The following is a 12,244-nucleotide window of genomic DNA, read 5'->3' as shown; positions in this document are numbered from 1 at the left end:
CACTCAGGGCAGTAACCTGCTCAGGAACATTCCCTGTGCAGGTTCCCCTTCCTTACCTGTCTCATTTCCTCTCTCCTCTGTCTGCATTTCCTGAAATCACTTCTCAAAAAAACCTCCTGAACTTAAATCCATATCTCAGGGTTTGCTTCTGGGAAGCCCAATCTAATATATTCAACTCAACTGACTTCTCCTAAGTGAACAGAACAGTGCCTGCACAGAGTAGGTGCTCTATAAATATTTGTTGCTGAAGGATGTGAAGTCAAACAGTAAAGAAATGATTTTTTAAAAATGTGGAAAAAGAAACCTCCCCAGAGGTAAGATCATTTACGTTTAAGATCCTTCCCTCTGCATCTTTTTCTCCATGCATACAAACATACATGACATTTACACTCTAAAAAGGGAGGCAGTGACATGCTTCCCAGGTGGCACAGTGGTAAAGAATCCACCTGCCAATGCAGGAGACATGGTTTCGAGCCCTGGGTCAGGAAGATCTTCTGGAGAAGGAAATGACAACCCACCCTTGTGTTCTTGCCTGGACAGAAGAGTCTGGAGGGCTACAGTCCATAGGACTGCAAAGACTCAGACACGGCCAAGCAGTGGAGCGGTGCACAGAGCACAGGACGGTGACGTGAGCTGAAGTCCCAGCCCTGCCCCTGGGCAGGTCATCTTCTTTGAGCATCAGCTCCCTCATCTGTCAAATGCTGGGAAAAGGACCTGTGTTTGTGGGCTGGCTAGAAGGAAGACTCTAGATCATTAACGTCCCTACTGCAGTTCCCACCATGAAGAACTCCTCAGTGCTCCCTAATCCTAGGTATCTGATTTCTTCTTTTCCAGATAACAAGAAGGCTCCTGCATGGATTTCCAGCTCCCATCTCATTCTCCATGTGGCCTGGGGGACAGCAGGTGAGAAAGTTTCAGGGGCCAGCTCTTAACGATCCTGTGGACCTCTGCCCCAGCTTAAACACAGGGGGAGGCAGCAGAGAGGGAGGGGGCAGAGACCTTCCTTTGCATGTCCCCTCCAGTCCCACACTGGGCCCTGGGAGCTCCTCTGTGGGGTACCCCCCCTGACTGCCCCTCGGGGATGGACAGGTGCAGGCAGAGCTGGGAGCTGAGATTCTTGCAGTGGGAGAAAGGAAGGGAGACATGGGTCTCTCCTCTCCCTGGGACTCCCCATTTTCTGGCCTTTCCTCAATGCTTTTTAGAACAAACCAGAAAAATTCTGCCATTTTTGCGAAGGATCATTATGAAAACTATTCAGGAAAATGAAAAAAATGCCTAGAATACATTAGGAAGATAAATAAACAGGGATGTAATTGTCCCTTGTGTCTACAAGAACGGTAAAACTATGTAAGTAGATCAGGACTGGAAGGGAAGAGGAAGAAAATACAAGCTGTTTCCTTTTTCAGAAGCGGCACACTGTAGAGAAATATTTTTAATTCTTATTTTAAATTTTAGTAATGTGGTTAGTGTTTATATAATGTGGTTATAGTGTTTATATATGATAATAGTCAATTAAGAAAATTTAAAAGAAAGGAATTTCACCAACGGAACTGAAATAGGACCCCTGCCCACTGGATTCTCCCAGCAAGGTAGGGGGACAACCACCCCACTCTCTGCTCAGCCATGGAGACAACTTCATCTCATAGCTCCAGCTGTGAAAAGTGAACTGGCATCAACAATTTAACACCCCAGGATGCTGTTAAATGTAAAATGCTGGTTATAAAACAGTATTATAGTGTGATTCTAATTTTCTAAGAAAATATAACTCTCTCTCTCTCTCTCTCTATATATATATATATATATATATACACACACACATATGTTCTTAAAAAGATGAGAAAGATATACATCAAGATGTTAACAGTGATCATTTCTGTTATTTTCTTCTTGTGTTTGACTTTCTAAACTTTTTACTCTAAATGTGACTCACTGTTGGAAAAAATATATGATGTGAAAAGGCTGCTAAATAGTATATGCAGTTTAATTCCATTTTCTTAATACAATAAGTATTTCATAGGTAGATGCACAGGAAAAAGCCTAGAAGGCTATAAACATATATACACATATAGGGAAAGGCAACCCACTCCAGTACCCTTGCCTGGAAAATCCCATGAACAGAGGAGCCTGGGAGGCTGCAGTCCATGGGGTCACAAAGAGTCGGACACGACTGAGCGACTTCACTTATCACTTACTTATAGTTATATACATTTTAGGGCTTCCCAGGTGGCTCAGTGATAAAGAATCTGCCTGCTAACGCAGGAGATGTGGGTTTTGGGAAGATCCCCTGAAGGAAATGGCAATCCATCCAGTATTCCTGCCTGGAGAATTCCATGGACTGAGAAGACTGGTGGGCTACAGTCCATGGGGGTTGTGAAGAGGGGACACGACTGAGAGACTGAGCTCTGCATATAAATTTATATATAATGAGATAATGACATTCATTTTTCAGGTCACAACAGTGAATCTCAGAGTCTAAGGATGTAAGTGATTAAGTTCAGCCTAGAAATTCGCTTTCTGCTTTCCAACTGTCTCCTTGCCCACACCTGTCGTCTCAGTAGGCCTTTAAAGGAAATCCCTTTGCTGATCATTAGGCGGGATTTGGGGACGGAGCTAAAGGAAACACCCGTGCCCAAGCTACCATCTGTACCCAGATGTCTACACTCCCTATTCCACAGACTAGTCCCATATCCCATTTGCTCTCCTTGCCCAACACTTCAGCCTCTAGTCTTCAACTCTATGTCACAAGATCCTGGTCCTTCATTTATTTGCCAAGGTACTTAGAACCAAACTTCCCTGGTAGCTCAAACAGTGAAGAATCTGCCTGCAATGAAGGAGACCCAAATTCGATCCCTGGGTTCGGAAGATTCCCCTGGAGAAGGGAATGATGACCCACTCCAGTATTCTTACCTGGAGAATTCCATGGACAGAGGAGCCTGGCGGGCTACAGTCTGTAGGGTCACAAAGAGTCGGACACAACTGAGCAACTAACACTTTCACTTTCAGAACCAAACAGGTGCTCCAGACATGGCTAGACCAGCCAGAGCATGAATTTTCCACAGGGGATTGCGCTGGCACAGCTGGGCCTGGCAGTGCTCAGTAAATGCTCACTCCATGCTAGGCATGGGGGATCACAGGATCCCTGGAGGCCAGCCTTTTAATCCCTTTGGGAAAACCAAACACACCATGTGAAACATTAAATGCCAATGACCATTCCTCCAAGTGGGATATGATTGCAAAATTAGCAGAATGAAAGGAATAGAACATTCAGAAGATTCCAAGCTGACAAGTACTGCATCTTAAAAAGCGGACTACAGAATTGATGGCAACTATAGAAAACAGAGAAAAACATATACCAAAGTATTAGCAGTGATTATTTTTGGGTGGTGGGAATGTGATTTTTTCATACTTTTTAAATCTTTTCCAAGATTTCTACAACAGATTTATTTATTTATCCTTGGCCACACGGGTCTTTGCTGCTGAGTAAGGGCTTTCTCTGGTCGAGGTGGGCAGGCGCTATGTTCCAGTGGCAGTATGCAGGCTTCTCACCGTGGGGGCTTCTCTCGTTGCGGAGCACCAGCTCTCCGGCACAAGGGCTTCCGTAGTTGCAACACACGTGCTCTGTAGTTGTAGCCCATGTGCTCAGCAGTTGTGAGTTGTGGGTTCTAGAGCTCAGACTCAGTACCTATGGTGCACAGGCTTAGTTGCCCTGAGGCAGGCAGAATCTTAGTACTCGGACCAGGGATCGAACCCAAGTCCTCTGCATTGCAAGGCAGATTCTCAACCACTGGACCACCAGGGAAGTCCCAGAATTACAGAACTTTCAAAAATTAAACAAGGGTGATAAAAATATGTTATAGGGTTTCCCTGGTAGTCCACTGGTTAAGAATCCACCTGCTGATGCGGGCGACATGGGTTTGATCCCTGGCCCCGGAAGATTGGGACCAGAGCAACTAAGCCCATGTGCCACAGCTACTGAGCCTGCACCCTAGAGCCTGAGAGCTGCAACTACTGAAGCCCATGTGCCTAGAGCCTGGGCTCCACAGCAAGAGAAGACACCGCAGTGAGAAGCCCGAGCACCATAACTAGAGAGCTGCCCCCACATGCTGCAAGGAGAGAAAGCCCACGCACCGCAATAGGCCCAGAGTAGCCGAAAATAAATTAATTAAATGAATACAATTTTTAAAAGTTTAAAATGTTGGTAGATCACAAGTCATATTGTCTTTAACTACCTAGGACCATCGGTTTCTACTCAGTGTCATCTAGTCTAAGTCCCTTATCTATTAGATGACCTCCTCCCAAAGGAATTAAGTGATCTGACTAGTCATGTAGGGAACAGGTAGGACCTACTAATACGTCCATGAAGGCTTTTATCTACTGTCATGGATAAGGCCATTTGGGTTGTCATCAGCAAGTCATGCACTGGGACTTCTCTGGTGGTCCAGTGGCTAAGACCCTGTGCTCCCAATGCAAGGGCCTTGGGTTCAAATCCTGGCCAGGGAACTAGATCCCACATGCTTCAATGAAGACCCAGCACAGCTAAATAAATAAATATTTTTTTAAAAGTCATGCATTTTTGGAGACCCTGGCTGGGGTGGGCAAGGGGGAACAGACACAGAGTTGAGACCTCAGCAGAGGTCTGAGGGTCTGACAAAGATGGGGCTCCTACTCTGTTACATAATGGCTGTGTGACCCTGAGAAAGGCCCTGCTCCCCAGTCTTCAGCTTCCTTATTGCTGAAGGCGATTTTAACTAAAAAGCTAGCAAAATATGCCTTCTCTGTGGACAAGTAAGCTCCCAGCCCCATTCACCTGGAACCCTGATGAAGGTGGACCGTCAAGCTGTATCCCTAGGTGACACTGAGTCTAGAGCAAATGAGCCCTGATTGGTAAACTGTGTCTAGATGGGAAAGGACTATGAAAGAACTATCAACGATTTATGGAAAAACCGCAGCTTGGGGCTACCCCGAGTGCTGTGAATCTTGTAACTGGTCATTGCCCTTGCTGGAATCCTGGAGACCTGGTTTATGGGACTTATCAACTGCAGTATGTGGTGCGAGTTCCTGCCCTCGGTGGTCTCATTCTTTGCACCTGGGAATGTCATCCGGGTGGGCAGGAGAATAGCTCTGGACACAGCCTGGTCCCTATGACAAGGGTCCCCAACCTCCAGGATCTAAGGACTGATGACCTGAGGTACAGCTGATGTAACAGTAATGAAAATTAAAGTGCACGATAAGTATAACGTGCTTGCATCATCCGGAAACCATCCTCCTCTCCCCTCCTGCCACCCCACCACCCATGGGAAAACTGTCTTCCATGACACCGGCCCCTGGTGCCAACAAAGGTTGGGGACCACTGCCCTGTGAGAAGTCTTGGTGATGAGGAACACCGTGGTGATGAGAAGCTGCCCTGCTGGCACGCTGCATCTCCTGTCCCTGCATCCTTCAAGGTGAAGCCCCGCCAAGGACGGCCTATTTGAGTCTCGTGAGTCAGTCTGGCGGGGCCAAGAAGGCCCCCAGAGGGGGCACTGTAGAGGGAAATACAATACCCACCTCCTGGTGTGTGAAGACGAAAAGACGTTATACAAACAGGAGCCCCCTTCTCCCATCCCAGAACAAGTACCTGTCTTTGGGCTCTTCCACCCGTTTTTTCCTTGGTGGAGAAAGACTTGTCTCTGGCTTCCAATCCGAACAGTCAAGCCCTTTTTCCTTCTTCTTGGCTTTTACTCTTTCCTCTCCTTTTTCTCCTTTGGGGGTTGCTGGGGAATCTAAAAACAGAATCATGACATTGTTCCTCAACTCACTCTGTCTCAGCCAAACCCAAGACTTTGGGGGAGAAAGGAGCGAAGGGCAGGGACTTGGGCAGCCTCACCCCTCTCCCAACAAATGCGCATTTACACACAAATGCACATACAGTGTGCACATGTGGGTGCAAGCTCAAGCTCACGCATGGGGACAGAAAGACATCTCCACACACCAATGTGTATATACAGATGTGTACACAGACATGAAACACACAGAAATACACACATAGGGACAGACACGAAAACTCGCCCATCTACAAACCCCACATTTGTGGAGTAGACAAACCCTGTCACTCCCACTGGGGGTCGTAGCTGAGTCATTCAACAGCCATACCAGCACCCAGGTGCGGGGAGAAACACTCGGCCCCAGGGACCTGGACCCCTCACCCAGCAGCTGCTTCCAGTTCCTGATGAGGACTTTGGCCAAGGCCACCACCTCCTTGTTGGAGCAGTGCTTGCGGACCCCGTTCACGGCGACTCCAATCCTGGTGGTCTGCAAAGGGAGAAGGTCAGGAGCCAGCCTGGGTATCAGGACACGCTGGACTGGCTGTCCTGGTTGGCAAGACCTGCTCCAGGGCACCCATCCCCTTGCCCTGGCCCAGGCTCCCCAGGGCATCACCCCGGAACCGTGGCTGAGGTTATCACCCTGACTTTATAATGGACCTGCTGCCCTGAGGTCAGTGCCCAAGGCCCAGCCCCCCGCCTGCAGGGGTAACCGAAGCTTTGAAGTAAAGCTGGGGTGGCAGTGCTGGGGGCCGCAGGCCTGGCTGGTGCCCAGGACTCTTCCCTGTTCTCTGCCCTCTGGTGTCCTGGAGTTCAAATTTCAGCCTAAGACACAACTCTGGCTACTTTACAGCTTGGGTATGTGCTAACTTTTCAGGGCCAAGAGCTTCCGGCAGAGTTTTGGAAGCCACATGGAAAATGCAAAAACAGGGGGGGCTTTCACCTCTCCCCGAGACACTGGCCTCCTGGATCCCAGAGACCTCGGGTCTTGGGAACCTGGGGGTTCAAAGAAAGCGGGTCAGTCTTGTCCCCAGATCCAGAGGGCCCCGAGAGCTTAGAAAGCTTCCGTTGCCTTCTGCAGGCTTCTGTTCCCACCCCTCGAGTACCTCAAGATCCCCCCTGCTGCCTTCCCTTCAGAAATCCCTCCAAAACCCCCTCCTGGGAGGGTTCCCCCATGAGGGTCTTTCCTTCCTGCACAAGGTCGCCCACCTGCTGCTGGCACTGCCCCGGGGGCTGCCCATCGCCACCCACCTGGAGCAGCTGGATGGACATCTGCCAGCTGTCGAGCTTCTTCAGGAGGTCCAGAGCCCCTTCCTGTGGGAGGCCACAAGGTGAGGGCTGAGGCCTGGGGGGTCTGCCCAGGCCCCTCTCTGACCATTGCGCAGTCTTGGTGGGAGGGAGGGCGCCAGGAGGTAAGGAAGGAAGCTATTCCAGTGACAGATCCAGGCAGACAAGCAGTCAGAGGAGAGGCGAGGAAGAGGAGGAGCAGAGAAGGGCCAGCTTCTGCCCCAAACCAGCTCTCTGACTTCACCTCCCGCCACGCATCTGGGTTCCAGCCCGTCTGAGCAGGGTCCAGCCCTACCCACTCACCCTGACCCCGATTCTGCTGTTCTTCCACTGGGAATGCTCTCCCCTTCCCCATCTCTTCCCCTAAAGTTAATTACCTCATGGTTTACTGCTTTTGCTTTTATGTCTGTATCTGCCTCCCTTCACTTCCCAACCGTGACCTTCTGTAGGTTAAGGACTGCAGCTTTTATTTTATTTTTTAAAAACAGCTTTATTGGGGTATAATTGACATACAATAAACCACACATATTGTAAGCTACAATTTGGTGAGTTTTGACATAATGTGTACATCCATGAAGCTATCGCCACAATCAAGATAAGAGCATAGTCAGGGAGTTCCCTGGTGGTCAGGGGTTAGGACTCTCTGAGCTTCTACTGCAGGGGACATGGGTTCAATTCCTGGTTGGGGAAATAAGATCCTGCAAGCTGTATAGCACAGCTCAAAACAAACAGCATCCCCGACATTTTCCTTGCCCTCCCTTGGTAATCTATCCCTCTCTGCACCCCCAACCCCAGGCACCACTATTCTACTTTCTTGCATTTTTAAGGATTTCACAGAATGTAACTGTAATGGACTTTTTGGCTGGCTTCTTCGCTCCGTGTTACCATGCTGAAGTTCCGTGCACACTGCTGTGCAGAGCCACAGCTCCTTTTTGTTACTGAGTTGTTTGCCGCTGTGGGCAGAGGCCACAGTTTGTCGGCCCATTCACCTGTGAATGGCCCCGTTCAGCAGTTTCTGATTTGGGGCTGCTGCAAATAAAGCGGCTGGGAGCATTCGAGTTTTTCTGAAGATATGTACTTTCTTTTCTCTTGGGTAGAGAGGACTGTGTAATCTCTGAGACCTCTGAGTTCAGCACACAGCCCAGTGCTCCTTGAGTGAATGGATAAAGCAGAAAGCAGAGGCGGGAAGGGGAAGAGGGAGGAGAAGACAAGAGACGCAGCTGTGAAACCCCGTTGGTTGCCAGGCCCTGAACCGCCCCCGTCCTCTTTCGGTCTTCTCTGTCTTGCCACCCACTTCCTAGAAGCCAGCCCCAGCCTCCTGTCCTGAGATCAGGTCCCTGGGAAGCACCAGCTGACTGTGTCCTGTGTGTCCTGTGCCCTGGCCCCACTGTGCAGTGCCAGCTGCCAACCCTACCCTACCAGGCTTCCTGGGTCACATCCCCCCACTGCCCTCTGTCAGCCCTCAGTCTCCCTTAGAACTTGGGTTCATAGTATGTTTCAGAGGAATGACTTGCAGATGTGTGTGCATGTGAACTTGCGGGCATATAACTCTGCATGTACTACTAATTAAACGTTTATTATCTGCTGGGCATGGTTCTAAATATTTTACATGCATGATCTCCTCTGACTCCCGAAATGATTCTATGAGATAGGTCCTAATACTATTCTCATTTTTAAAGAATCAAGATCCCATTTTCATAGAAGAGAAATCCAAGAAACAGCAGTGAATTTTCTCAGTGTTATAAGGAACTGAGCTAGGATTCAAACCATTTGGGTTTGACCCACTATATAACCTTGCAAGTAGGTATGGACATAGGTCTGGCGAGACGTCTGCAGTCATGAAATATCAATATGGGTAAGTGCAGTGGTATGTTGGTAAATGTTTAACAGCAGGTTCTCAAAGGAAAAAATTGATTTGTAGTGTTTGTCAATTTCCGTGGCGTCAATATTCTCCCTACAGCAATGTCAAGCTAGAGCATGCTTTCACTGAATTGGAGACACTGGGAAGAAATGAGTGATACAGAACATATTGATATGCTGTGCTGTACTTAGTCTCTCAGTCGTGTCTGACTTTTGGTGACCCCATGGACTGTAGCCCACCAGGCTCCTCTGTCCACGGGGATTCTCCAGGCAAGAATACTGGAGTGGGTTGCCACGCTCTCCTTTAAAAAGGGATCTTCCCAACCCAGGGATCGAACCCAGGTCTTCTGCATTGCATGTGGATTCTTTACCGTCTGAGCCACCAGGGAAGCCCAAGAATACTGGAGTGGGTACCCTATCCCTTCTCCAGGGGATCTTCCCAACCCAGGAATTGAACTGGGGTCTCCTGCATTGCAGGCTGATTCTTTACTAGCTGAGCTACCAGGGAAGCCCCATATTGATACAATACAGTATAATAAATAGCCTCCAGACCATAGATGACAGAAAAAAGTAACAAAATAATAAGGAAGTGATGACTCTTGCCAACATCCGCTGGATCATGGAAAAAGCAAGAGAGTTCCAGAAAAACATCTATTTCTGCTTTATTGACTATGCCAAAGCCTTTGACTGTGTGGATCACAATAAACTGTGGAAATTCTGAAAGAGATGGGAATACCAGACCACCTGATCTGCCTTTTGAGAAATCTATATGCAGGTCAGGAAGCAACAGTTAGAACTGGACATGGAACAACAGACTGGTTCCAAATAGGAAAAGGAGTACGTCAAGGCTGTATATTGTCACCCTGCTTATTTAACTTATATGCAGAGTACATCATGAGAAATGCTGGACTGGAAGAAACACAAGCTGGAATCAAGATCGCCGGGAGAAATATCAATAACCTCAGATATGCAGATGACACCACCCTTATGGCAGAAAGTGAAGAGGAACTAAAAAGCCTCTTGATGAAAGTGAAAGTGGAGAGTGAAAAAGTTGGCTTAAAGCTCAACATTCAGAAAACGAAGATCATGGAATCCAGTCCCATCACTTCATGGGAAATAGATGGGGAAACAGTGGAAACAGTGTCAGACTTTATTTTTCTGGGCTCCAAAATCACTGCAGATGGTGACTGCAGCCATGAAATTAAAAGACGCTTACTCCTTGGAAGGAAAGTTATGACCAACCTAGATAGCATATTCAAAAGCAGAAACATTACTTTGCCAACAAAGGTTCGTCTAGTCAAGGCTATGGTTTTTCCTGTGGTCACGTATGGATGTGAGAGTTGGACTGTGAAGAAGGCTGAGCCCCGAAGAATTGATGCTTTTGAACTGTGGTGTTGGAGAAGACTCTTGAGAGTCCCTTGGACTGCAAGGAGATCCAACCAGTCCATTCTGAAGGAGATCAGCCCTGGGATTTCTTTGAAAGGAATGACGCTAAAGCTGAAACTCTAGTACTTTGGCCACCTCATGCGAAGAGTTGACTCATTGGAAAAGACCCTGATGCTGGGAGGGATTGGGGGCAGGAGGAGAAGGGGACGACAGAGGATGAGATGGCTGGATGGCATCACTGACTCGATGGACTTGAGTCTCAGTGAACTCCGGGAGTTGGTGATGGACAGGGAGGCCTGGTGTGCCACGATTCATGGGGTCGCAAAGAGTCGGACATGACTGAGCAACTGAACTGAACTGAACTGATGACTCTGGAGTATTTATGACATTTGTTTTTAACATAATTTAATTGTAAGCATATAGTTTAATGTTAAAAACAATTGCTGTATTTAACAACTGGCTTGCAAAATCCCTGAAAGTTCAACAATCAGCATTAAGCCAGTTCCAGCTCATCACTGGGTGTGAGCCTGTGTATGTCACACTGCATATATAACTGGTTCATGTTGGAGAACAGCCGTGCGTGCCGGTTGTAGCTGGACTCACAATGCCGTGGGCAAATGTTGCCAGGCACGTCTTTTGGCATGCACGTATGGGACGTGCAGCCAGCAGTATCTCCAGTTCAGGTGGGGAGCTGCTGTGTGTATGCCGCTCAGAGGACTGGGCTGACGGAAAAGTTCGTTCAGGTTTTTCCAAAAAAGCGGTCATGGAAGCCCGCACGAACTTTTTGGCCAACCCAATATAATGTGTCTATTTGTTTTTGTGGGATGACGTCTATGTCGCAACCCGTCTGGACACGTAAGTGCAGCTGTTTGCTACGTTTATAGCTTTGCACGTTGGGGCACAGCTTATGGTGCACACGCACACGTTTAAACATGTGTACAGTCGTCTTTGTGTCTTTTTCTGAAAATATAAGGGTCAGTGTGTCGGTCGTGTCAGGGTCAGTAACCACATCTGTCGTGCAGTTATTTATGTTCACAGCTGCTCATTTAACCATATGCTGTGTGGCTGCATGTAGCTATGTCTATGTGTGTGATTGTGTGGCATTATGCTGTATGTCTGAGGCTGGTACAGAAGATATGCGCTTACAGCATCTGACAAAAGCCCTAAGTTGCTGGGACTTCAGTAATTGGCAGTAAATCCCGGGCCTGAGCTGCAACGTGGAAGATCCGTCTTCTTACAGGAAGTGTGTCCTCCCCCTAACCACCACTGGGCGGGCCCACTTTGGCTCCCAGAGCAGGCCCCACCTTTCTAGGTTACATGCCCAGAGCTCTGTGCCCACCCAGATGCTGCCAAGAACCCAGGCGCAGACGTGGCTGCAGACCGGCTCTGTGCTCCAGGGACCCTGTGGCCAGACTTGTATCTTTTCTGGCGAGAGCTCTGGGTACTTACACAGGACTCCTTGCCAAAGGACACTATTTCTTCTTCCCATTTCACAGAAGAAGAAATCCAGGGCTAGAGAGAGAAAGCAGAGTGGTGGGTCTAGAGCCATAAAAGGAGTGAGGGGAGGCCAGGGCAGGTCCCTTCCTCCTCAACCACTCTGCCTTGTCTCAGGTCTCCTAAGCTTCCCACTCCTGCTCTCTCACGAAGAGGCCTAGAATCTCCTGGCCCAAGTCGGGGGTCAGCAACCAGCAGGGCTGGGACAACTTGTCTGATTGAGGTGGAATCTGGTTCAAGAGACCCAGGCTGGGGTTTGCCACGCCCAGCTGAGTCCGATGACCTGAGGCTCAGTTTCACTGACTTTGGAGCATCCTGGAATGGAGACTCCTTAAAATCTGCAGGTTTCTGCATTTCCTCTGGCTGAGCAAAAGCACGTGTCACTCTGAGCCTTCCCAAGTGCCAGCCCAGATCAT

At 48.5% G+C, this 12,244-nt stretch overlaps 1 protein-coding gene across 3 annotated transcripts in view; it reads right to left on the bottom strand.

Moving 5' to 3' along the window:
- The window catches only part of TCEA3 (transcription elongation factor A3), a 44,687-nt gene that overhangs the window by 30,835 nt on the left and 1,608 nt on the right, over positions 1-12,244 (bottom strand). Inside the window, exons 2-5 of one of the 3 annotated variants that reach the window (XM_006056564.4) lie at positions 11,784-11,846; positions 7,053-7,115; positions 6,186-6,291; positions 5,618-5,762 (exon numbers count right to left, since the gene is read on the bottom strand). In XM_006056564.4, the coding sequence (XP_006056626.3) occupies positions 5,618-5,762; positions 6,186-6,291; positions 7,053-7,115; positions 11,784-11,846 (377 nt within the window). The remainder of the gene's footprint in view (positions 1-5,617; positions 5,763-6,185; positions 6,292-7,052; positions 7,116-11,783; positions 11,847-12,244) is intronic. The other 2 variants (XM_006056565.4, XM_044938128.2) reach the window with 2 other exon arrangements.

The sequence above is a fragment of the Bubalus bubalis genome, chromosome 2 (assembly GCF_019923935.1).
Source record: "Bubalus bubalis isolate 160015118507 breed Murrah chromosome 2, NDDB_SH_1, whole genome shotgun sequence".
Classification (NCBI taxonomy): Eukaryota; Metazoa; Chordata; class Mammalia; order Artiodactyla; family Bovidae; genus Bubalus; species Bubalus bubalis.
This window is presented reverse-complemented; position numbering and strand designations above follow the sequence as displayed.